Below are 27,738 nucleotides of genomic sequence, written 5' to 3'. Positions count from 1 at the left end.
ATAAATACATTCATCTAACCTCATTATTCATGTCCCTAGATGCCTTTGTATTGTAAATAGAACATGATGTTTTACTTAAATTTTGTATTATTATTAAATCATTATCAAATGCATAATAGTTGTTAATTAAAGAAAGATTCATGTATTCTAATAAGCAGGAATTAATATAATGAAATATATTTATAAGTTATAAATTATATAAATATTTATATAATGAAATATACAATAAATATTATTAATTGAAATATTATAAAAACACCATATTTATAATATTAGAATATTTATAATTAATATTAATGTATATTGTATATATTATATATTTATAATTATTATTAATGTATATTATGTATATTAAATATTTATATATTATATATTTATATATTTATTTATACATATTATAAATATTTTATTTTATTTACAAAATACTTTTATATATTTGTAATATATTTATATAAATATTATATACTATATAAATTATATTATTATATATTATATATTGTACATTTATACAAAAAATATATATTAATGTATATTTATAATATACATTTATATTATGTATTATATCTAATATAATTATTTATACATATTATAAAAAATTTTTATTTAAAATTTTTTTTATACATTTATAATATATTTATATAAATATTATATACTATATAAATTATATATAATATAATATAAATTATATATTAGTCAAATGTCTTTTGGCGTCAGGTGCCTGACGCTCTCTTTTTTTCAAAAACTGTCAGCAGCCGTGCTGACTGGGCACGGCTGCTGACAGAGTATTGAAAAAAAAAACCGTCAGGCGCCTGACAGTCAAAAGGCGTCAGGTGCCTGACATTTGACTGTCAGGCGCCTGACCAAAGCCTTTTTGACCCACTGACTGCTTTTTTTTTTTTTAAAAAAAATCATGCGGCCGTGCTGAGTGAGCACGGCCGCTATAGTTTTAGAAAACCAACCTGTCAGATGTACAATTGACGGATTGTTTTTTTTTTACCTATAACCTAAGAAATTAGCCCTTAGATTTACTTCCCTAATAAAAATTTCAGCAGCAGGAGTACATAGCGACAGATAAAAAGAGCAAATAAGTGCAGGATTTTTAATGACTAGGGACAAAAAAAAATATGCAAAACACTACAATAATATATTGATTGATAAGAAACTTTACAGCAAGCCTTTGACACCTTCCTACACTAGTACCTTGCAACCTCTCCAAATTAAAAATGGTCTCTGGAGAGTGCTTTAGGCAAGAAGCATACTATTTAACACTAGCAACCAAACTTTGACACCTTCCTAGTGACACGAATCGCACCCTGTCCACGCGTGATCGTGCTCATCCGTCACTCGCCGGTCATTCATGCACTACCATATATAGTGTCCCAATAGAAAAATCAGGACCGCCAATAGACCCATACCTCAATCCCCTAAACAAATAGCAAGCCATGGAGGCTTGCCTAAACGATGGAAGCTAGAACAAACATTGCTAGAAGTATGTAGCAAGCCCTACAGGCTTCCGAAACGTTCTAGGTTGTTCAAGAATCTTATAAAATGGTCTAGAACTTTGTACATAAGAGTTGATTTGTGTAGATGTATTTAGAGACTAAATATAGGAAAACTTTGTGTAGAAGTCTCTAAAGACTTGTATAATTTTCTTGGCTTGCCTATAAATAGGACAAGGCCTCTCATTTATAACCATCTTGTACAAGTGTTCATAAGTGCAACACAAGCTTTCCTTAGTCTCCAACGTTTTTCTTCTTTGTTCACTACTTCAGCTTCCACACATTTCCGCGCACTTAGACATAAGGCTGGACTAACAAACCGCTCATAGCTCAAGTCCTGAATGATCGCTAGTGCCGCAAGGGTTACTTTTCTTTTTTCTTTTTCTTTAAAAAAATTTATTTTTAGGTGACTTGGTACACCTTAACTCAATACCAACTAGCGACTCTTATTTTTCATTAAAAACCCTTTTTAAACTATTATTTTTGGGTCAAAATCGTCGCACTTTTTAAGTCCCATTTAGACCCATTTTCTTTATTTATTTTCTAAAAAAAGAAAATCGAAAACTCATTGTCACTCAAAATCAATCAAAAAATCATTTTCAATCAAAAATCCATTTTTATAAACACATTATTTTTCATTTAAAAATAGGGAAATAAACAGGGATCGGGTTTAATTTTGTTGTTTAATTATAGCAAATAGATTTTCATTTATTTTTTGTGAATTTTTATCATTTGGTTTTGATAGGTTTCACCTTAAGCCTTTAATTTTAATTTATTTCATTTTAGACCCCCTAATATTTGAAATAATAATGATTTGACCCCTAAAACTTCTTTAATTCTTTCAATTGGGCTCTTGCTTGTTTTAATTTGTTGAATATGGGTTGTTTACTTTCATTTGAATGATTTGATCGATTTGATTTCATGTTCTTGTAATTATCTGTTAATTAAAGTGATGCCTTGACCTTTTTATTGTTTTGGAGGGTAAATAAGGGAAACTTCATTTCATTAGGCCACCAACTCAATGGAGGTATACTGTACACTTTATTTTGGTTTTACTTGATCTTATGTGCTCCTATGTGACTTTATGTGCGTAATTGCATGTTTTTTGAATGTTTTTATTTCGTTTATTTATTTTAGTCACTTTAATTGTTTTGATTTTGTATATTTATTTTAATTTTTAATTATTATTTGGAAGGCAATTAAATGCCAAAATTGTAATAGTTAGGTTATTATTTCATTTCATTTCATTCTTTCCCCTTTTACGTGTTACTCGTTTTCTTAGGGTCTTGCATCTAGATATCATGCTTATGTGTTATGTGCTATATATGATTTATGTGTTTATTTGCTTTATTATGTTTTACATGATTTATTTGATTGTAATAAATGCTACGTCACCACACTAGTCCAACGCTAGTTGTGGCTCCTTTTTCCGATTCCACACTAGTCCAATGCTAGTTGTGGTCTTCCTTTCTAATTTTTCACTAGTCCAACGCTAGTGAGAACTTGTAGACATGAGTTAGTTCAATGCTAGACCCTTAGGGACAGTTCTCGCGTTAGATCATATTTGTGTGAACAAAATCATTACATTTTCATGCATATTTTCTACTTTTTAGGTTTTTATCGTTTTGCATGACATTTCTCTTATATGTATATTCCTTACCCCTATGTGTGAAACATGACATGTAGACTTGCATTCCATTTAAGAAAAGCAGAACTGGATTAGATCATTTGCTTGATTAGATAGGAGAAATACCCCTCGAATATGAGATATGGACAAGTATGGCTTTCTAGTCTTAGCACGCTCGTATTCCCTCTATTAAAGAGAAAATTGAAATCACGAGTATTAGCTCCCCGCACCCGTTATGATACATTCCTTTAGGTCATATATATTCGTATATCATTATCTTCTTTTCTTTTCTTTTACTTCCCTTCGAGTCTCGTATTTTGCACATTCGTGACCTCTTCAAAGAGTCACTCTTGGGCATCACAATTAATGCGATTTGCACCAATCAAGTTTTGAAGAGATATCTTTTCGATAGCCATTAGGTCTAGGTTTGCATTCATATAGTAACATCCAAATGTGATAACTTCTTAAGTTAAATTAAGAAAATTTTTGACTAAATCACGCAACTAGCCTTGGTTAGGTTGAAAGGGTGCCTCGGATTTTATCCTTGCCTTCCCTTTCTTCAAATGTGACTCCCAACCCCTTTTCTCCTGATTTTCGCAGATTTGGAGTCGTTTAAAAAGGGTTTTTTCTACTTTTTCTTTAAAAATTCATTTTAGGTGACTTGGTACACCTTAACTCAATACCAAGTGGCGACTCCTATTTTTTTTCATTAAAAATTCTTTTTAAACTATTATTTTTAGGTCAAAATCGTCGCACTTTAAGTCCCATTGAGGCCCATTTCTTTATTTATTTTCTCAAAAAATCAAAAACTCATTTTCACTCAAAAATTAATCAAAAATTTATTTTTAGAAACCAGTTATTTTTTCATTAAAAATGGGGCGCGACACTTTCCAGAATGTCTCCGAAGAGTGCTTTAGACTAGAAGCAGACCATTTGACACTAACAACCAATTAACTACTTACTTCCCTAATACTTGACTCTTATGATATAAATCTTTCCCTACCTTTTTAGAATTAGTGTTTGATTCATATTCAAACACATTAAGAAACCATATAATTTCTTAAAATTGTGGCTAACACTAAAAATTCATCGATGTTTCAGAGCCTTGTGCTTATCACACTGGTCCTGAGACTCGAATCGCATGCCACAATATCCATACTCAATTTTGAGCTCATCATGAAGCCATCTGTTGTGTTTCATCATGTCTCTTGCCAACCCCCAACCCACATTACATTTATAACAGAAGTTTTCAATTCTTCTTTCCTTCCCCTTGTCTTGCTCCATGACTTCAACTCTCTTTCCCCTCTTTTTCTTTTTCTTTTTTTTCGTAACACTTCTCTTCTCTCTCCTTTCTTCTTTGTCTCCTCTTCTCTCGTTTTGCTTTGCCAATGGATTGGAGAAAGGTTTCAGTTTTATAGTGAAATATACGTATTTCAATTCTCAAAATGAACTTAAGGTCAAAAGTGTCTACGTCACTGGAAAAAAGTAGCAACAAAAACATCAACACCATGTCATTACATATGATCTAATGTGAAAGCCTAGTCAAGCCACTAATAATTAAAATTAAACTATCTAATGGAATTAATATGCCAATATCAAAATCGTGCAAGTAAAATATCTAAATCCGTGAAAAATCACATAAGGTAAAGCATTAATTCCACATACAAAAATCTTTTTTCTCACGTTACCTCTGAATCAATTTAACTACACAATTTTTATGTGAAAAATAAAAAGACTATATGCACGATATATATATGTATATATAATCTCTTTAACTTATAGACGAGATCGCTAATATAAAATTTTTTTTCCAGCAAGAATGTGACCTAGAAAATCAAATTTTTTCTGCTTAGTCTTCTAATTTTTTCTTCTATTTTCTATCACGTTGTGCTCATAATTCTGGATACTTCAGATTCAAGACCATTATTAAGTTATGTAGATGTAACTTTGTCTTTTTATACTAACACGTGCTTTTTACTTGAGCAATTTATGAGAAATTATACTTGCTATGCTAATCGTACCTATTTGGAAAAAAAAAATCAAGTAATACATGGGATGGATGGAACCGGTTTTAAAGTCAATGGTGCAAAGTAAGAAAAATGTACTCCTGAAGAAGGTCTTTTTGAATTAATCTTGAGATAAAAAGGCCTAAAAAATAATGCAAGTTCAATAGAAGAAAAAAAATATATAGAAAAGCTAACAAATAAGTAACCAACTGTTGAATGCAAAGTTAGATTCATTTTCTTTGTTGAACTGATAAATCCAAGAAAGTGGTATAGTAATATAACCATATGTCATTCGCAAATTACTAATAGTATTCTAACAAATTAATCCAAAATCTTGAAAAGGAAAAGTTCCAAATTACTTTAGTTTTTCCATGAAAAAGAGTTATTAGTCCTAGAAACATGCTATAAAAATTACCGGTTTTCCTAGTTCATGTTTTCTTTTTTCGGGTAATAAGTGAGGCTGTGGAGCTATTTTTTTTTTTTTTTTGGGTCATGACTTTTTCTCTTTATCTAGTTATAGGAATGGAGTTTTTTTTTTCCTTTTCTTTTTTTTTTTTCCACTAAATTCTGGGTCAATGCGCAGTAAATGGAGGCTTCTTGGCCTTTTTCATCTTTGTTAAAGAAAGCTTTAACTCTTTCACCAAGTCTATCCGCGTGTCAGGTGCTTGATTTCCTAAGATAAATGATACGCACTTCTTTTTTTGCTTTGCTTTTGTTTTGTTTGATTCCTCCATCCTTTTTTCCCTAATTTTCAATTGAACATTGATACTTCCCACAATTGCAAACATCAATTCCATTGCCAGCTTTTGAAAATTTTGGATGTGTCTTGCACGGATTGCTTGGTGGGAACTCTCTTGCCTATGCTTCGGGGATTTTTTTTTTTTTTTTTTTTTTGGGTAAGCAAAGATGTCTTGATTATGTTATGGAACCCAGAGGCCTCCAGCAAGTGTAAAAAATTTACACTTATTTTTTGTAGGACGCATTACTCCTTTATTTAACAGGCAAATAGTCATTTCCCTTTTCATTGCAATAGTGAGATACTCCCTCCGTCCCACTTTGATAGTTCTGTATTCCTTTTTCATCTGTCTCAAATTGTAGTCCACTTTCCAATTGAAGAATGTAGTTGTATTTTAATTTTCCTAAAATACCCTTATTCAATGTAAGTAGTTGTTACTATAAACCTACTCCATTTAATGAGAGTTGATTCTTTTTTTACCATCAATTCAAGTTTCCATAAAGTTGTACCATATTTAATGTGAGGGTATTTTAGGAAAATAGCAATCTAAATTTACTTTTCCGACAAAGTTAACTATTTTTTCTTAAACTGTGTGAAAAAAGGAACGGGACTGTCAAAGTGGGACGGAGAGAGTAATTCATTTTGCTTTTTTTTTTCCAACTACGTAATTTCTCGATAAACTTTTTCTGAGACCCTAATTTACATTGGTATTCCAAAAGTTTTGGAAACACCTATATTCCAATAACGTTTCCTTCTTTTATTAGTTTCTTTTCCTCCTTTTCCTATCCTCTTCTGGTGCTTATATAATCTCTTCCTTAATCATCTAACCCTACTCCCCTACCCTTTCTCGCTGCATCCCTCGCTCTCTCATACAATTAAAGGCGCCCCTCGTCTCCTGGAGTAATTGTTTATATACAAATGCTTATCTCTCATTTTTAAATATCTTCAACCAATTATTTTACTCCGTATTTGTATTTTTTTTCCTTTTGGGTAAAGTACAAATGTACATCCAATATCAGCATTTGTATGCTAATGTAAAATTAGATACAAGGATATGCTCATGCAGCTGCTTGGAACTTTAATGCATAATACTCTTGCATGACTTGCGCTGACTTTTCTCTTCTAAATTTTTGCACCCGCTTGACCCTAAATTGTTATGCATTTTGATTTTTTGAGTTTGTTAAATTTTTTATATTACTCAGTTAATAGTTATTGGATTTTAAAGAAATACAAAAAAAATTAAAATATGATATTTATGAATGAGAAATACCAATGTAATAGAGTGGAATAAGGAACAGGAGAGAAGATCGGTTGTGCTGTAAGAATGATGCATGAACATTACATTGCCTACTTTCATTTATCACATGAGCAGTGAAGTGATTTGTGATGTTTCGAGAGCTATAGGGTAAAACATAGAGAATGCACGTTGGAATTAATCGACGAAAAGTTTGCCATTTTGCTATCTAAGAAAAGCCGTATGTTAGCATACCAAACTTTCAGCTTTCAGTTATATTCACTCCTCAAGAGTCCTAAAATTATCAGTAGCAATTGTACTGTGCAATAATGTGCTTAAAGATTTACTTCAGTTACTCAATTGGGTTAGTTGTTCAATTTGAAAGGGAATGATTCTAGGGATTTTGAATTTTACTGAGTGTGATTAATCGACGAGTACAGTAACTTTTGTACTACATAACATGAATATATTAACTGAATTTACGTAGGATGAATATTGATGCTGTGGATATTTACATAAACATTAAAAAAACCATGCACCAACTCTCCTAACGATGCTCGTAAAAGAACTACTTCTAGTTGACGCTTTGTTAACTCTCCAATAAAATTCGTTTTGAGGTGTTGTTCATGTATATGTATGCTGAAGGAACCCATATGTATTTGTTTCTTTTTCTAAGATTGAAATTTGTTACTAGTTGTGAAACCCTTTTTGTCCTTGTTGTACGGATCATCTTCACACTTGACATAATATATGGCAGATTGGGCTAATCTTATACCAGAGTTGGTGGCACAGATAGCCCAACGACTTGCTGGCCATGACTTCATTGTCTTCTGCGCAGTATGCAAGCAGTGGCAATCTGCATCGCATACTTTAAAGGAGAAACCACCTTTGCCTCCATGGCTGGTGCTGGTGCTTGCTGAGGAGGAAAAGGTAGGACTTGATGACATTTTTTACTGTGCTTCTTGTAAAAAATGGCAATCTGCATCATGGACTTTAAAGTAGAAACCTCTCGTACCTGCTTGGCGCGTGCATGCTGAGGGAAAGGTAGAAACTGATGACATATTCTTCTGCCTTGATTGAGAAATATATCAATCTGTGTCCCGTTATATTTTGAAGGAGAAATCACCTCCTTTACCACCATCGTTTGTGCTTTGTTGAGGATGAAGATGGATTAAAAGATACACCTAAAATTTGCCGTTTCTTTAACTTGTCAACTTTGAAGGGCGTACGAATTTGAGTTGCCCGAAGCTTCGGGCAGGAACTGTGTGGGAGCATCTTACGGATGCATCTTTACATTAAGCCATGATTTACAAATTAATCTTGTGCATCCCTTCACCCGTAAACAGATTTCCCTTCCTTCCATGCTTGCCTTCAGTGATCATTATGCCTACAACCAAGCCTGTCCTCCAGCTTCAGAACAGAAAAACCAATTGTGTAAATAATTCAGCACTTCTCCATCTTCAGTTTCCTCGCCTCCACGAGTACGAGAAACTAGTAAAAAAAAATCTCCTGATCATGACTCAACCAGGTACTTTTGAGTGTAATCTGGAGGTTCATAAGGAATTGGTGCAAATATTTTCGCACTTGGTCCATCGCCGCCACTCTTGTCATCATCGATGTCACAAGCAACCACACTTCCATGGCAATCCACTGCATACAGTTTGTCCTGGTAGAAAATAATATCCTGATAAGCCTTGGAAGGGACACGAATGTTATTCCACACCTCATCTCCTAGCCTTGCAAACGCCAATATCCTCAATTCGCTGTATATTGCAGCTATAACACAGCAGTCCTCCTGATGAGTGTGATCGTCATGCAAACCGGTCGTTTCATCAAGCCAAGGATTTGAGGACAATGCTACCTTTAGTACAAACATATATATGACAGCGTTCCTGAGGCCTATATTCATGATGGTATCATGATCATTTAGAAGAAAAATATTGATGACAATGAATATCTTTACAAATGGACAGAGGTGAGCAGTTTGGGAGACCGGGCATTATTCCTTGGTAGAAATCCATCTTCGTCTTTGCCTGCATACAAGTTTAATGGATCCTTGAAACCTAATTGCATCTACTTTACGGATGATCAACCGAATAATTTCTGGGGTGACCGAGATGGATGGGGTCTAGACATCGAAATTTTCAACTTGGAAAATGGTATAATTGAACCCCCCATTTTCCTGGAAGTCCCTCCATCCTGAATTCCCACCTTTCTGGTTTATGTAATGTATCGGGATTTAGGGGTACCAAACATAGCATTCACACTTTGCAACCCAATACTACTCTGTGATGAACTCATAATTGAAGAGCTAGCGAGCAACATTTTTGCCTCAATATGATTCCCTCCTCCTCTATTGAATAGTGTCAAAACCGCTTGCATGACTGGTACCCTTTTAAAAGGACTAGTATGGGAGTACGGAGGTTTACTTGTTACTTTTTTTTATAATTGTTTTTACATGTTATTTCCATAAACATCATAAATGCATACCATCTCCTCAGACATTATAAACATTATAAGAAAAAAACTTCATAATCATCTTAAAATATTCAAATTTAGTTTAAACTGTATAACATTTTTGTAGTTTAACATTAAAAAATGATGCTAAAAAATTTTAATTAAACATTTTATTTGACAGTAAAGAGTGAAAAAAAAATGTCATTTAATAGAGAAGAGGATAATACCTAACGTTGAATGTTTGCTTTATGTAAAAACTTCTAGAATTAAACTTTTCAAATACAGAGGAGATATGAAATGACCAATATATAATACAGAAAATAAACTCTCAAATTAATAAGTAAGCCATAACAATTAACTTCAATGATTTGTAAAGAAACAAAACAGAAAAGATGAAAACGCGAGCCCAATATAATACAACAAACTCTAAATTGGGAGGTAAACAATACATTATAATTGAGGGATGGGTTAAATAGTATAGGGAAGGAAGTATAACTGTATAAGCGAAAGATCTGGATTTGAAACTTTGCACTTACACTAAGAAAATAATAATAATTATCACATAAACATTTTTTTTGACGTTCATACAAAAATGTTTTTAGAAGATAAAGACATATGGAAAAGTAAGGTGTTTCTTGCTACAATTTAGATTTTTCCTAGGGCAAGTGGAAATGGGCTTTTCTTAGATTTTTGTGAGGAATGACATTCCAAAAAAAGCTGAAGCAAGCTTTCCGAGAGAAAAGGCCTTTCCAATAGAAAGTTGCATACTTAATAGTGGAATGGGATTGAATAACATGTAAAGGCCTTTCCAGCGTACCAGACGTGAGGTAACAGATGTAAAGGCCTTTCTCTATCTTTTCAGTTAAAAAGGTCACTCACCAATAAATAAAAAAAAAAAAGATAATTTTTGTCACTTAAATTGCAAAAAGGCATAGTTGTTGTCACTCAACTAATAATAATTTACAATATTGTACATATATTAGTTTAAGTGACCCTTGTAGTTACAAAAATTAAATGACAAAAACAAGAAATTTTTGAAAGTTTAATAACCAATTGCATGCTTCACTACAAGTTTAGTATAAGTCTTTATTGTTTACTGTGTAGAGGGTTAATACAACTAATCTTTATTATATCTCAACAACATTAAACTTAGATATACCTCTGAATGAATTATTGCAAAGTCAATGAATTTTGAATAAATTATCATTTTAGAATAACCCACATTCTTAATCACTACATGTCTTATCATCTCTACAACAATAATAATACAATTGCATTCACTTTTTTGGTATAAACACTTTTTTGTGTAATGTCAAATTTACCCTCACCCTCATAATCCACTCATTGCTTGTGCTCAACTGATAGTCAAATAATACTGACCAAAAACTAAATCAATCTAATGCCCATGGTTTTCTTTAACAATCTCACTCAACTATTATTTTTTCCTTTTATAACCAATATAATTTTCACCATGACTACCTAAGAATAAGCTGCCAACATAACCAACATATGCATAACTATCAAGATAATTATGAGCTATAAGTATAAAAATTCACATACTCACTCTCCGTTTCCAAAACCAACCAGAAATTCGTTTGCCATAAATTATTAAGCACTCCTCCATGTAAGGTGTACTTGTAATATTGATTGGATTTCAGCATATGACAAACTTCACCATCTCCAAAGACCAAGAACACTAGCAGAGTTTAACATGCTCTATTTCATTCCCTTAGGGCCGGCAGCGTTTGGATTGATGGAAAGGGAAGGAAAGGAAAGGAGATTAGTGTAAAAGAAAAGAAAGAAGAGTATAGGAAATCTGAATCCATCCATCTTATTTGGATTATGGAAGGAAAGGTAACTATCATGCATTTCAAATTATTCATATCGTCAAGTGTACACATTCCAACTTTTAATCCAATCAAATGATCAGCTGTTGCGAATATATTTCGTGGTAAAAAAAATGCGAATATATCTCATGGTAATAAAAATGAATTGTTCTCAGGGATATCAAGGTTCAATCTTCAATTCATATTTCATCGACCAATCCGTCCTAGTTCACATCCTTGTTGACAGCATTTTTACAATTTTATCCATAATTTAAAAGTCTAACATGTAACCACATAATAAGTTTTCTCCTTAAAAATTAACTTTTCACTAATCTCGATGTCATTTCCCTCCATTTCCGCCCACTTTTGGACGGAAAGGATATTGACAAAAAATAACTAACCTTATCCCTCCCTTTCCCTCCCAATCCTTTCCTTTCCCTCCTCAAAAATCAATACAAACATAAAAAAAAAAAAAAGCCCTAGAAAAGGACGTTGACAACAAAATAACCAACCTTATCCATCCTTTTCCCTCCCCATCATTTCCTTTCCCTCCTCAAAAATCAATCCAAACATCAAGAAACCCTATCCATCCCTTTCCAAAACCCTATCTGTCCATTTGCTTTCCTTTCCTTTCCTTCCCATTCCCTTAAAACAAACAGTGCCTTAGGGCGGCTCTGGGTACAGATCTGCGTTGATGGCTAATTTGGAGCTCTGATTTGGTATTTCATGTTTTCTTTCCACTCATCATCAGGTGCAGCAAATTAACTAATGTCAACCTGGATACTATGCTAGGTACCTTACAAAGAAATAGAGATATCCCTCTAGATAAAATAACTGCTCACTACGTTTTAATGAGAGTAATCTTGATAAAATGGCATCCGTAGCAGCACACTAGCAAAGGGATAAAACTTTCAAATTATCCCAAGCCAGAAACCAATTAAACACTGGGCAAAGAAATAAAGCAGACAAGCATCTAAACCAACCTCCATAAAGGCGAATCCAAAATAACTCTTTTACGTGATAGGCGAATTCTCAAAGTCCAAAAGCATCTGCACAGCACATCTAGAACCATACTTGATCAATGCCTTCCACACAGCCTATACAATATTCTTGATAATATGGACATGCAAAAAATCAAATAATTGTCCACAGAAACGAGGATTTTCAATATGATCTCTGTTGTTCGTAAGCATCAAAATGCTCGCATATTTTGCAAGCCATAATCCTTAATTTTCAACCAGGGATGGTAGTTGTACCATATTCTGATAAAAGTTTAATCTGTAGAGAAAATGTAATAATCAAACAGTACCATATATTTCAAGCTACAAAGCATACAACTCATCATCAGGACTCGGAAAAATTAAGTACGATTCCACAAAATAGCTGGTTTACCAAAAATAGAAACAGTTGAGTGCAAAATCCTAAAACAAAACTAAGATCAGCGATAGCGACGAAGGGAGAGAGTCTGGTTCCTCTTCCATGTAGCCCTTCTCGACGGCCGTGCTTTGTGGTGCAAATGCCCCTTTCCTCGAAGACCTCTGTACTTCTTCCCAGCAGAGGTAAGTCCCCGAAGCTCTCTGTGCTTGTGGACTGGCTCGCATATCCAGTGAATCCTAGGATCATTTCGGATTGCAGCATGGGCTGGGTCAACCAAGATTACCTCATAGTACTTGTAAGTAGAGTCCTGCATTCAGGAACATGAAGAGTTATGCATGAGAATACATGACATACAAAAACAAGAACCACTCAAAGGAGCATGCACACAGTTCTCATACTAAAAGCACTAACGATCAGCAGCAGTGCACAATTTTCAAAGCAAGAACTAAAAATAGTCACCATTCAAGATTCTCATTGATAAGCAAAATATTTATTATCCATCTAGAATACATATATTAAGGTTCAATCGGATCATTTTTTTCATACTGTAGCAGAATGACAACTGTATTAGCACCAACCTCATTAATCCAGTAAGAGTTGAGAACCCTGAGACCACCCAGTTTCCTACCAGCTCGCTCCTCTGCCACTGATCGCTTGCTGCGCTGAAATTTCAGCTGAGTAACACCCTGGTTTGTGGGTTTTCCATACACAATGCCCTTAGGAACTGGCCTCTTTCTTCCACCACGTCTCACCCGAACACGGTAGACCACGTAACCCTGAAAAGAAAACAATCAGAAACCACACTCTAGAACTGAAGCTGCAGGTGAGCACTATAAACCTTGACCCAGTAGAGATATTGGAGAGTAAAACAAAATAAATCTCATTAAGCAAATGACAATGGAAAAGCCATATGTCCATCAACACTACTTGTCTAGCTCAGATGACATGTAACTCATATTTAATGGTTAGTTGCAGCCAATGCACATCAAAAAGAGAAAGAAACATAAAATTTCAGAAAATGTAAGGAGTTCGGTAAGCAGATATGTCGACAAGCGAGATCCCTCCAGTTGGAAGGAATCCCGAAAACAACAACCGGCCAGTTAACTCCTATTCATTCATATAGCTACAGCCACTTTGGCAATACAAGACGGAGGGCACTACAAAATTTCACCCTTCCCTTGGTACATGTAGCTTTAACTTCTTACTCAAAAATTCAGGATTTCCAACATTATTAAACAAAATCATAAACCAAGAAACAGAAGTCCACATGAGAAATCATAGTATTTAGAAACAAGATAAATTACTGGTAACAGAAAAAAATGAAATAGACAAGTTATTCTCAAAACAGGGTTCTCTCCAAGAGGCAAAATGAATCTTCAAATTCCAAGTGGACGCTACTAAATTTAAATGGATTGAAAAACCAATAAGTTTACAGCTAATAGAAACATTTAATTGGCTTGCTTAGTAGAAAAATTGTTACTCCATAAAACACTACCAGCTGAACATACTATATTCACAAAAGAGCTATAATCAAAGTATTATAGCTGTAACTGAAGAAATCAAGCCAAAAAAGACCGTAGACAACAATACTCAAACCATACGAATCACATTTCCCGGATATTTACAGTCAAACAAGTTAGAGACCAAAAAAATTTTCTAAAAATTTTAAAAAAATAAAAAGAGATAAAATCGGTTATGAACCTGCTTGGCCTTGTAGCCGAGGCGGCGAGCCTTGTCGGGTCGGGTAGGCCTGGTGACCCGGACAATGGAAGGAAGCTGACGATACTCCCAGCAACGAACCCTCAGCAGAAATCTCATCACATCAGATTGCTTCTTCCTCCATAGCTCCGACACATACGTATATGCCCCTGAGAAAACGAAGGACTATTAGACCAAAAGAATGCATTAAAAAAGAGTGAGAAATTAGCAGGGAAAAAAAACAGAGAAATGCGCCGGCGGCGGTGGCTGCGGCGGCCTATACCCATGGCTGAGCTGGTTTCTCCTTCTCTTTCTTACTCCCTCTCTAGGGTTTAGGGCTTCGAATCAGAGACCACTGCTCCTGCTAAATGAGCTATTTATATCGGGGGTGGAGATAGGGCTGAGATGACTGTTGGGCCGGCCCTGTTATTGACCATCAACGTGAATTACCAGCGTCTGCATCTTGGGTTTGAAATTTGATTAGATATTTGATCTGGGCCCAGCCCAAGTTTTTTTTTTTTTAATTTTACCAAAATTAAACAAAATGAACATGATGATGATCAAGTTTTTATTGTAAATTACATTGAACACATTTTGTGATTTATAAATAAACCTTTTTTTTTTCAGATTTTTCGTCACCTTTTAGACATTCCATTTTTTTATTTATTTTTTTGGTATTATTTAATGTTTAATTTCACTAACAAGTAATACCATACCATGTCCGTTAAGGTAATAGTAAAAGATTTTAAATAATTACTATTTTGAAATTTTAAATAATTATTATGGTGGCATTGTATGTAAGAATATTTTATGTAACATAAGTACATCATTAACACAAAATTCTACACCATTTTTGCCATGGTAATATAATTTCAGTAACACCTATTATGTAGTAGTACATTGGTGATGATGATGTTGAAAATGTTGAGTAGTATTTTGCAGAGGTACTATTGCTAATATTCGAGATGAGCTTGGTCAAGTTGACATGTAAAATCACTTCGATACTAAAATTGCATTTATTTTACAAAAATGAATAATAATAATAGATACTTATTAGATAGAAAGGAGCAGCAAATGTTTAAAAAAAAAAATAAAAATACATTTAGCAAATCATGGCAATTCCACAAGGCCAAAACTATGCCAATTTAGCACCATGTAACACAAAAGTTTCTGTCATTTTGGAAGTCTACAGAGAGGCAGAGTTACAATTAACTCCTAAGATCAACAAACATGAGGGGTCTACATGATGATTCTCATTTTGTCTTTCTGATGGTACACAAGTCATGATCAGCAGCCACAATTAGTGAAAGCAATGACTAGCCAGTACTCTTTTATCATCTTTTCTTGAATCCATATTTCTTGCGCTCGTAGAAGAGATCTGTTTTGGCACTCCCCAGGTTAACGATTTTCGGACACCCATCGCGATCTTTCTCTTGTTGTGTACACTCTTTACAGTAGTAAGCATCTGAAATTCCCACACCCCCACAGATGACACAGCGGCCCTGAAATGATCCATAGTTGCACTCGTCGCAAACTCGCACCAGTGTGCAAGGACGCACATAAGAATCACAGATGACACATTTTCCATCGCATTTTTCACAAAGGCGTCCAATGGCGATTCCTGGCTGCTTCCGGCACATAATCAAATCAGGATGATGCTTGGCCATTGTTTCAAGAGGATGACCTTAGGCCCCAATGTAAATCAGTACCTGCAAAAATTTGGAGATCCAAGAAATTTACTCCAATGAGTAATAACAGTTTAAACTAGGGGTGTGCATTCGGTGCAAAAGCAGTAATTCGGTGCAATGAATTCGGTGAATTCGGTTATTAAACCTATAGAAATCTAAACCGTTTTCAATTTCAAATTGGCCATAACCGAATTCATTCCGCAACCGATTTCAAATTCGAAAACGGTAATGAATTCGGTCTAACCGAATACATCTATTACAAAAAAATAATACCCTGTTATCAACTTAAGTTTGCAACAATTCAGTATTAACTTCACCAGATTTGCATATAATGCACACAAAGAAATTGGGTCAGGGACATTTTATCATATTTCTTTTGGACAGAAACCTGTTCAGCCCAAAAATATTCTCCTGTTGGATCAAGACTTAAATCTAGGTTGTTGGCCAATATAATATTCAAGGCCAAGAATAGACCAGTTTCAAAGAAGCACAAGTGCATAACTTCATCCAGAATGTTGGCAAGACCTATTAATTAAGAGAATCTCCCACGGACAAGGAGGTAAAATTTTCATTTTAGCAAGTTTTTTCCTTTTTAATTTTTCTAACGGGTAAAAGGTGGAATTTTTCCCCAAGGCCTTAACTTTTAAAGGCTGCACAACTGGAGAGAGATTTCTTATGTATAAAATACAAAGCTTATGTTATATCAAATCTAATCTAAACTACTACAAAAGTGAGAGTTTGCAATTGGAAGCTCAGATTTCGTCCCCTTATCAATTAGGGGTGAGCATTCGGTGCAAATGCGGTAAATCGGTGCGCTGAATTCGGTTTTTTCGGTTATTGCACCAATAGAAATCTAAACCGTTTTCAATTTCGAATTGGGCATTACCGAATTCATGCAGTACCCGATTTCAAATTCAAAAACAGTAATGAATTCGGTCTAACCGAATTCATCTATTATGTAAAAAAAAAACCCTGAAGCAAATTAAGAGAATATATAAAACCAATCTTTATAGTTCAGCAACTACCAACCCCCGCAAGCCATGAGAAAGCTACAAATATTAGACTGAAAATATGTAAAGAAGCTAGACATATGTAGGCCTTCTACTGGTTTGTAGTTATAAAAGCTCAATTGCTCTCTTCGATATGTTCTAGACTTGCTCCAATGCTTTCCATTACTTATTCAGGAGCTGATTACTTTTATTGAGCTTATTAAGGTGACCTTTCTGCTTATTTATACATAGATGTTTCTTCTTTTACACATTGCAGAAAATTCATATCCAGAATCCTAGGTACAACTTCTGGAGCCGTACTCTCACTAGATGTGCACCAGAGATTGAGAATCTCCACGGACAAGGAGGTAAAATTTTCATTTTAGCAAGTTTTTTCCTTTTTAATTTTTCTAACGGGTAAAAGGTGGAATTTTTCCCCAAGGCCTTAACTTTTAAAGGCTGCACAACTGGAGAGAGCTTTCTTGTGTATAAAATACAAAGCTTATGTTATATCACACCTAATCTAAACTACTACAACAGTTAGAGTTTGCAATTGGAAGCTCAGATTTCGTCCCCTTATCAATTCAGGATAACAAATTTCCTAGTCGACCTTGGCCCATTTTAATGCCAGAGACACAGAGCCAAAAACAGAGGAGCACTTACCTAAGCGAGCCAGAGATGAGCAGTGATGAACCGGCGATGAACCAGTGAGATCTTGGTGCTTCGTCTTCGACACTCGGCAGCGATGAACCAGCACGGCAGGACACAGCCGACAGGAGACGTAAAGCGCGGCGGACTGGCGGAGGCCGGAGAGGCGGAGAGCAGCTTCGATTTGGGAATTGGGAATTGGGACTTGGGACTTGGGAGTGTTAGTGCTGTGAAAGCCCTAGGTGACGGCAGTCACGGCACCATGCAATATTGCAAATTTGCAATGGTTGTTTTCTCACTTTTCATCAGCTGAAGATGAAATCCGACTTTTCCCAGATGAAGTGATTTTGTAATTTTTATTTTATAAATTGGGGCTCCTAAATTATAATACATTCATTATGCTCCTCAATAATTTAAACATTATTACTGATTTGATCCCCAAATTTATTTATAATTGAACACATTACTTATGTTCAAATCATTTTGTGGTTTAATTGGCATTTATTTGATTACTTATACCTAAAATCCTTGGTCTATGATTCAAGAAACATATAAAAAGTGATTAATTTAAACTAATTTAGTTAGTAGTTACAATGAATTTATAATTTACAATGATTAATAATAAGTAATATTAGTTACAAACTTACAAATTACAATGATTAGTGATAAGTTATATTAGTTACAAACTTATAATTTATTTCAAATCAAAATAAAACTTATTTACTTACACATGTTATTGTGAAAGTCAATACACTAATTTATTGATTTGCAATTCACATGCATTCACTTACAATGCTTAGTTGTTTTGTCTATACTTAAATCCTTAAGCTTAGTAAATAGATAATATGAATTTTAACTTATTTGATCACTTATACCTAGAATCCTTAGTCTATGATTTGAGGAACACATAAACAGTGATTAATTTAAACTAGAATAAACCTTAGATTGTGCAATGATTAGTGATAATTTATGAATTTATAATTTACAATGACTTATAATAAGTAATATTAGTTACAAACTTACAAATTACAATGATAGTGATAAGTTATATTAGTTACAAACTTATAATTTATTTCAAATCAAAATAAAACTTATTTACTTACATATGTTATTGTGAAAGTCAATACACTAATACATTGATTTGCAATTCATATGCATTAACTTACACTGCTAACTGCTAAGTTGTCTTATCTATACTTAAAGTCTTAAGATTGGTGAATAGATAATATGAATTTTTATGTTAAATATGTAATGTAAATTTAGAGTACACTAATACTTGTAAGTTACAGATTACGCATTCAAATATTCAATAATTCAAACATGAATGATGTATCAAATTATCAATATCTAAATTCTAATTACTAATTATGTTTATTGTTTAATATTTAGTATTATACATATATGTATTAATTATTATCTAATTCTAGTCATGTTACTCATGTATAAAATAATAAGTATTATGGTTATCTTATATTGTTATGTATTACTATATATTTGTATTATTATAGTCATATAACAATTAACAAATATTAAAATAATATATGGTACATTATTATATATTATTATTATTATTATTATAAGTACAAGATATGATGATAATACCATATACTAATTATTATTAATAGCATTTACCTATATAATACAATAAAGTATTAGTAGTATATACTAATACTAAATAGCATTTATCTATATATTATATAATTTTATATATCAATTTGGTATTCGAATGCGGTAATGCGGTACCCGATTTCAATTACCGAATTTGAATTCGAAATCGGTTATTACTAAATTCATAATCTCATTACCTATTTTATACCATATTAGAATTCGGTAAATTCGGTACGCACCGAATTGGGATTGAATTACCAAATACCTGATTTTAAATTACCGAATTTGAATTCGAAATCGGTTATTACTAAATTCATAATCTCATTACCTATTTTATACCATATTAGAATTCGGTAAATTCGGTACGCACCGAATTGGGATTGAATTACCAAATACCTGATTTTAAATTACCGAATTGAATTTGAAATCGGTTATGAATTCGGTACGAATCGAATCTGCTCACCCCTAGTTTAAACTAATAGTATGGGTTAACAAAGTTTCATACTGAAGAAAAAGTTGTGGTTGATGCAGTTCCCTCATATCCACACTCTTTTGCTTATTTAAGAATTTTCATTAAAATCTTTTTAAGCTTTAACCTAACTGCTAGAGTAAGCTACTAGGCCCCATGTCACAATGATGAGAACAACAGTATTAAAGGCATGCCAAATGTCTGAAAATTATGTATACTTTACACAGTTACTGCTATACACATTAAACAGAATTGGACAACAACCAAACTCTCCCCAATTTCCCTTTTGCCACCTGGTCGAAAATATTAGCTTAAACTCTCAACATGGATTATTACCTATTAACCACAAATTACATTTACGGGTCGCAAGATAAAATCAAAAGTAGTAAAGGAAGACTACCAAAAAGCAATAGTGATAAGAATAAGATAAAAGTTGCACCCAAATAGGGATGGCAATGGGGGCGGGTGCCCGCCCCGCGGGGGGCTCACGGGGCGGGGGTTGGGGTGGGGCGGGGACGGGGGGAATTTTTTCCCCCCGCTTAGAAACGAGGCGGGGGCGGGGGTACCCCCGCCCCATCCCCCGCCCCGCCACCCGCAAAAAATATATATATATAAATGACTATATATTATATGTAAGTTAATTAGTTATAAACTTATGATAATGATATTATTAGTTAGATGTATTATATAATGTATATTAGTTTATGTAATATAATTGATATTATCAATTATATGAATAATTATTCATGTCTACTAATAGAATTTATTAATTAGTTATACTAAATTTACTAATACATTTATACTAAATTTCTAATTACACTTAATAGAATAACACTTTTTTCTCAAAAAAAAGCACAAACACAATGATGAATTAGTGATTGCATTTGTACTAAAAGTGAAAATTTGACTATTTTAGTTATATTTATTTCATCATATTGGATTGTATTCAAATAACTTCTGTTTGATTGTTTTTATGAGTTTCAATTGTAAAATTACAATGAATAATAATTTGGTGATGTGTTGATATTTTAGTACTTGATTATTTATTAAATTTTAATTATAATAAAATTTTATTAACCCCGCGGGGGAAGCGGGGCAAGGCGGGGCGGGGTGGGGGGAGCGAGAGGCGGGGGACGGGGGAGGGGTCCCCCGCCCCAACCCCGCCCCGTTGCCATCCCTACACCCAAACTTAGACAGACTAACTGATAAAGGACGACTCTGTATCTGAAAATTGAAGCTGTACTCAAGGTCTGGAGCATGAAGGCCTTGTATTCTACATATTCTGTACAAAGTAAAGCGAACTTAAAATGCACTAGCAAACCAACCAAGCACTTCAATCGTAACATAGGCAAGGCTATTGCCATAGTACTTTTGATTTAATCTGTTCATCTAACAGCTAGGTAGGCTTGAATCATGACTTTAACATCAAGATTGATAACAAGATCAATTGAGTAGATTTGATACACTTATCCCCGATTTAATCTGTCAACTGCTAGGGCATGGCATGAACAAAGCAACAATCGAAAAGGTTAAGATAGTTAGCATTAGTAACAAAAGGTGCAGCATGTATTGATTATGACAGAGAACATGAATATAGCAAAGTGTGTGCATATCATAAAATATAATACAGGTTCCAAAATAGTTTGCTAGTTATATCTTTGTCCTACAACAAATAAAATGATATTGCATCATATCATCTATTGAGTAGCACTTTACCAAAGAAGTGAAAATCGTAGCTTTATCTCCAAAATGAATAGAGTTAGGCCCTTCCCCCATAATTATGGCATGCAACTTCTTGTTGTCTGTAGATATCGAGTCCTAGTAATTCAAGGTCTCAAATCAATACATAAATCTCCAAAAACAGAAAATGACATTTCTCTTTGGTACATGTAACTCTTTCAAGATTAGCCCAACACTGATTATTTTTTATCTTCATTCTGGAACTCATAAAGATGCACCAGTCATTACCATCATTTCAAGAAGAGAAACATCCCTTTGCCATAAGCTTATGCCATGTACTCTCATTGACAGTAAAGTTAAGCAAGAATGAAAATTCCACCGCCTCATGATCAAAGATCACAAAATAGGCAATAGATTATCAGCACATGTGACACAAAATCAGATAATCAAACCACCATCTTAAGCAAACTATCTTCAGTAGGAGAATTCAAACCAAGTTGCTAAAATCCTAAAATAAATTTCTTAATCCACCGCATCTAAGTTCATTTCTCCTATTCGACATCTAAATCAATTCAAGAACAACAAGACACCCGGAAAGGGGAAAAAAGGGAAACATGGTGTAATGAAAGAAACATAATCATGAAAAAACGAATCAGCCCTGAAATTTGTATTCGCTTTTATACAAAGGAGTCCTTACTAAGTTAGGAGGGGTCCAAAGTGTAAATCTTTCAAAAAAGTACGTTAAATATCGTATAAATGCAACGGAGATGCAAAATGCAAAATGCCCAATAAATCAGAAAAACAATGAAATTGAGCTCAAAAATTACAATTATCGAGATGTTCAATGGAAAAATAAAAACAGGAAGCTGATATTTGATGGGTATTTTTTATTCTTTGAATGAACATGAATTCCCTAATCTTCATATTTCTTTCATCAAGAAAGCTAAAGTGTTGAATTGAAATCAGTTCAGAAAACACACTTTAAAATACTAAAAAATGCAAAGAAAGCACCATGAATATGAATATATAAAGTATTAATCGCCTGCCAAGAATAGAAAGAGAAGCCCACCTCAGAAAACAGTGACCGGAAGTAGTTCCGGCAGCTTAGGAGGCCGGAGATTGTAAAGAAACTGAGAGAGCGGATGGCGAGCAGCTGAATGGGCTTTTGTGGGTTTTGGGTTTTTCTGGGGTGACGAAAGAAAAAGAACTCCCACTTGCTGGGTTTTGGATTTGGGTGTATCCATGTTGACCCGGCCCAATTTTATTTTATTTTATTTTTTAACATTTTGAAAACACACATACACACATATAACACACATTGATATTGATTGAGAAGAATGGGTTGATTTGGACAATCTAGATCAACTTTTGATAATCTATATGTAGGTAATTAGTGCTTTGTAGTGTTTGGAAGCGTTTCACTTTCGCAATTGAATGGCTTTCAAAAAAGAAACAAAGGAAAAATGCACTTTTCATCCTCAAAGTTTGGATAATTGACCAATTGCATCCTCAATGTTTCACCCCAAACACATTTCATTCTCAAAGTTTCATAATTTTGGCCAATTAAGAATAATTGACGGGAAATGACAAATTGATCGTTAGAACCAACGGTTTTACCCAACAAAAAATGGGTAAAATCGAATGGAGCCATTTTTAACGAAACAATTGCAACAGACAAAAAGAAAGCTCCATTCTTCTCCTTCTTCCCTCTGTCTTTCTGCAACTCCAAAATTTTTTTGCCAATTTCTGAAGCTTTTTAAACATTTCATCCTCAGCGCATCTGGCAGTGGTTCTGAAGTCTCATTTTTGCCTAATGAGGAGCAGAAGTTCTAAAATCTCCAGTGGTTCATTAACTCCATTCTGCAACTGTGGGTTGAGAACAAAAATGAGCACCTGTTGGCGCGGCGAGAATCCGGGAAGAAGATTCCTTGTCTGCTCTCTGTGGCCGGTAAGAAATATTTATCTAAAAATATTGGTCATTCAATGTGTTAATTTATCTAACTAATTTTTGAAAAATGTCATTATTGTTATGGTAGAGACCTGAGAGATGCATGTACTTTGAATGGGTTGATAAGCCAATTTGTCCAAAAAGGAGAGTTCTCATTCCTGGTTTGCTGAAAAAGATTAAAAAAATGGAAGAACAAGTTGAAAGAATGCGTCAGAGGGAGAAATTTTTTATTACGATAATTGTGCTTTTGGTGGTTTTGCTAGTACTGAGTTGGAGCAGTAAAGGTGAGGGAAAAGCAAAGGGAGGCAAGTTGCTGCTAACACTGGAGTGATTCTGCTAAAATTGCAGAAGAACATTTTGAAGCTGGCCTTGTTTGTTGTTGGAATGAGAGTTGCATTTTTCCTTATGAAGTAATATCCAATTGCAGGGTATAGAAAGGGACTTATTTTGTTTGTACAAAGGTTCCAAATGAACTTTGCAATTTATGTAAAAGGTGGGATTTAGGAAGGGAAATGTATTTGGCAACAATGCAATTTATGAACTCCGCAATTTAGTTTGTTTGTAAAGCTATGCGTTAAGTGCAAGAAAATGGTCCTTGTCAAAGTGTTGTTCCTATCATATACATAAAATGACCATGAACTGATAAACTATATGTACTGATAATACAAACAGATGCAAATAAACCAAACTGGAAAACAAATGCAAATAATATAAACAGATGAACATGAAAACAGTTGCCACATATATATCATAACTTCAATAAAATTAAAGTGCATTCCAAATGAAATAAAGCAAACTACATGACTGTTGTTGAACATGGGTCCATAAACGAAATAAAGCAAGTTATCACATTACAGCCTGCACTTCCATAATTACTAGGGAAGGCAAATGTTGAAACAACAAAAGTCATGTTAATTACAAAAGTAGTAACTTGGTTTAAACAAAAGCAGCAACTATTCAGTATGTTATTTCTCCAATCACAATAGTTTCTCCTCTCCCTTCGATCTAGATGAACTAGGAACACTTAAATCTGCCTTGGCAGCAGCAGCAACATGCATATGAACATCTCTAATCCTGAAGGTCATCTCTACTTGTTCTTTAGTTTGTGTTCTGGCTTGTTTGGTGCTATATTTGACTTGAGACCTTGACAGTCCAAACATTTCATACATATCCTAATCCACTTGATCTGAAGCAAAGGATGTTATGTCAATCTCAACCAGTGGCTCAGCATCCTGTTGATATTTAGTGTTTGAATCATCATTACAAACTACAGTTGCAACTCTTCTTGTACATTGCTGTCTCTTCTGCACAAAACAGTGAGGTAGCAAAAGTCAAATTGCATAAAGACAAAAATCAAAAAATATAGCAGGTTTTTATACTCTTTTATTTGAAGACTCAGCAGCAGGCTTCTTGGCTTTTCTTGTTCCCTATAGTTTAATTAGAAAACATGTCATTTATATACCAAATAGCAAAGATAGATGTAACAAATCATCAAGACAACTTACAGCTTTTTTTCCATCTTAGCTTGCTAGATTGTTGGTAGAAGCAGCAACTTGGTTTGAACTAATATCAATTTCTGCAACTTCTCCATCTTGAGCAGCTTTTTGAACTAATATCAATTTCTGCAACTTCTCCATCTTGAGCAGCTTTGAGAAGCTTGCAGGACCTCATATTATGTCCCCTTTGATGACAATATCTATATTTGTTAATATGTCCCACTCTCGTTACCTTCTTCTTAGTTTTTTCCTTGGATTGTTGAATCTCCTCTGCACTTCTCCTTCTCAGCTTCTTAGGCCTTCCAGGTGCTCTCCCATATAAGGGTGGCAAAGAACCTTCACCAACATCAGTAAGCCCCAATTCACTTTCTTCATTCATGGGACACACTAATCCTTCATAGCACTTCATATATGTCTTCACTGTATACCATTTTAAAACATATAGCAGAGGATCCTTTTTAACCATCCACAATGCAACAATGGCATGGGGACAGGGAATACCTGTTAGTTCCCATTTTCTGCAAGAGCATATTTGCTCCTTGATGTTCACTGCATATTGGTCACTATATGGGCAGCTAACTTCATAAAGATCATCATTTGATTTGAATGGAAAACAGTCAGGTGTTCTATCTGTATTTTTCTACATAATGTGAACAATTCTGGGGCAGTGAGGATAAGTCTGCCACTTCTCTTTGGCCAGATCCCTATTTTTTTGCATTCTCTGCATCATGTACAGTCGTATTGTTTCAACATTTCAATTATTGACTTCTCTCTAGTATCAAGATTTTGTTGTTGAAGCACTCACAGATATTATTCAATAACATAGCACATTTAGGATGAGTGTTAAAGTAAACTTTGCTCCATTGATTTGGTGGTTTGTCATCAAATCACTTGGCTGCCTCTACATCAATTTCAGCCATTTCTTCCATTCTGCTAATGAATTGGGGTGGTGTTGTTTCTTTGGCAATAGTCCAAAATGCTCTCCTCGAACTTTCTCCTTTGAAACCAGCAGATGAACACACAAAATCTGTGGGTTGCATTTGGGAAAATCATATCACATGCTTCAATTAGATCTTTTTGTTTGTCACTCATTATTGTCCACTTATAATCCTTTTCAATTTTCAAATGTTCTTTCAATAGTTTGAAGAACCAGCACCATGAGTCGTTATTTTCACCCTTTGCTGTAGCATATGCAATTGGAAAAATGCCATTATTGGCATCAACTCCAACAGCTGCTAGCAAAACTCCTCCTACTAATCCTTTCAAAAAAGTGTCATCTACTCCAATAAATTGCTTACATCCAGCTAGGAAACCATGCTTCACTCCAGCAAAACAGATGTACAGCCTCTCAAATCTGCCTTTCCCTGTTTTTGAGTCTTTCAAGCCATCAACAATTTTCATTATAACAGTGCTACCAAGGTTGGATTTTAGAATTTCATGCATATAAACTCTTAATTTACTGTACTGGTCTTTTTTACTGTCCTGAACAACTTTCATTGCTTTTCTTCTTGTACTATATGTTTGATTTTTTGTGAAGGAGCATCTATATTCTTTCATTACTGTCTTCCTAAAATGCTCCAAATCTAGTTTAGGATTATACCTAAACTCTTCACAGTACTTCCTAGCTACCCATCCAGAATGCACAAGAGGGTTATCATTTGTAAAATCACATGTTTGATTATTTTCAAATGTTATTATTTAAATAGTTCCATCCCCACTTAACTTTCTAGCATATATAACGCAATTACATTCACTATTTCTGCATCTAGCCCTCACTCTACTGTATCTTGTTTCACAAACTTACAAGACTTGTCTTGTTTCACACTATAATTATGTATAGCAGTCTTGAAAAGTTTCAGACTTGTAAAGGACATGTACAGCTTTAATTTTGGATTGTCAATATATTTAGGATCAAAAGAACGAGATCTCAATTTAGACTCTTCATCATCAGACTCATGGATGCTTTCAAAATCAGATTCAGAATCAGGATCATGCTCTGTTTCATCAGAATCAAGAACCTTCTCTATTTCATTCAAAGAATCAAGAACCATATGTTCTTTCCTGTGATTGTCTACCCCCAACCATTCAGTATTTTTGTCAACATTATCATGAAATATATCATCATCAGCATCATTACCTATTTCATAATCTGAATCAATAGCCGAAAATAAAATCTCATCACTTGTATTGGAATCATTATCACAATTATTAGCAGCACACCCTCCTTGACCTTCATCCCTAATATTATTATTACCATCACCATTTTGGGATTCATTTTCTATCTCATCTACCTCATACGGATCATAACCAAGTTGTTGTATTAGAATTTCATGAAAGAATACTTCAAGGTATAAGTTAACTTCCTTAGTTGGTCTAACCTCCCCCTTAACATAATCATTCAACTCCCTATTGATGTCTATCCTCTTAAAAGTGTTATTTTCCCAATTATAGTACACCTTATGATCACATACACCAGCATTCTCAGTTAATCTATCCACTTCGAAAACACTTAGACCTATACTCTCAATATAGTAAAAAATACACAAATCTCCACCTTTGTAATAGGGATCAGGAGTATATGAAATGAGGCCTCCATGGTGACATCTTAATGTGATAAATGTGCTCCCCATTTCTGGTTAAAGAAAACAATATATATCAGACTCTTCAGGGAAAAAAAAACTGCATCATTTCAACACAACAAACTATTGACCCACATAAAAACTACCTAACAAGGACCACTTTAACACTTTTT

The 27,738-nt window shown here is 34.1% G+C and overlaps 2 protein-coding genes and 1 non-coding gene across 3 annotated transcripts; all 3 read right to left on the bottom strand.

The window, feature by feature from the left end:
- Nucleotides 1-12,677: 12,677 nt before the first annotated feature.
- Nucleotides 12,678-14,846, bottom strand: LOC113714915 (large ribosomal subunit protein eL15-like). Its single transcript, XM_027239057.2, has 4 exons — nt 14,744-14,846; nt 14,464-14,630; nt 13,341-13,538; nt 12,678-13,069 (listed from the first exon to the last, which is right to left on the bottom strand). Exons 1-4 carry the CDS (start codon nt 14,745-14,747, stop codon nt 12,824-12,826), a joined length of 615 nt encoding a protein of 204 aa, XP_027094858.1. The 5' UTR covers nt 14,748-14,846; the 3' UTR covers nt 12,678-12,823.
- Nucleotides 13,779-13,894, bottom strand: LOC113715250 (small nucleolar RNA snoR109). Its single transcript, XR_003453890.1, has one exon. It is a non-coding gene; the product is annotated as a small nucleolar RNA snoR109 (small nucleolar RNA).
- A 733-nt stretch (nt 14,847-15,579) lies between the features above and the next one.
- On the bottom strand, nt 15,580-17,939 carry LOC113713207 (PHD finger-like domain-containing protein 5A). The gene is made up of 2 exons (XM_027236869.2): nt 17,801-17,939; nt 15,580-16,169 (listed from the first exon to the last, which is right to left on the bottom strand). Exon 2 carries the CDS (start codon nt 16,125-16,127, stop codon nt 15,795-15,797), a length of 333 nt encoding a protein of 110 aa, XP_027092670.1. The 5' UTR covers nt 16,128-16,169; nt 17,801-17,939; the 3' UTR covers nt 15,580-15,794.
- Nucleotides 17,940-27,738: the final 9,799 nt, after the last annotated feature.

This window comes from Coffea arabica, chromosome 10c, assembly GCF_036785885.1.
Source record: "Coffea arabica cultivar ET-39 chromosome 10c, Coffea Arabica ET-39 HiFi, whole genome shotgun sequence".
Classification (NCBI taxonomy): Eukaryota; Viridiplantae; Streptophyta; class Magnoliopsida; order Gentianales; family Rubiaceae; genus Coffea; species Coffea arabica.
Note: the sequence above shows the minus strand (reverse complement) of the source record. Positions and strands in the feature narration are given on the sequence as shown.

Coding starts and splice junctions, on each gene's coding strand:
- LOC113714915 (XM_027239057.2), bottom strand. Junction 13,539..14,463: donor TCGGCTACAAGGCCAAGCAG/GTTCATAACCGA, acceptor TTTTCTTTTCAG/GGTTACGTGGTCTACCGTGT. Junction 13,070..13,340: donor ACTCTTACTGGATTAATGAG/GTTGGTGCTAAT, acceptor TCCTGAATGCAG/GACTCTACTTACAAGTACTA.
- LOC113713207 (XM_027236869.2), bottom strand. CDS start 16,127: ATGGCCAAGCATCATCCTGATTTGATTATGTGCCGGAAGCAGCCAGGA.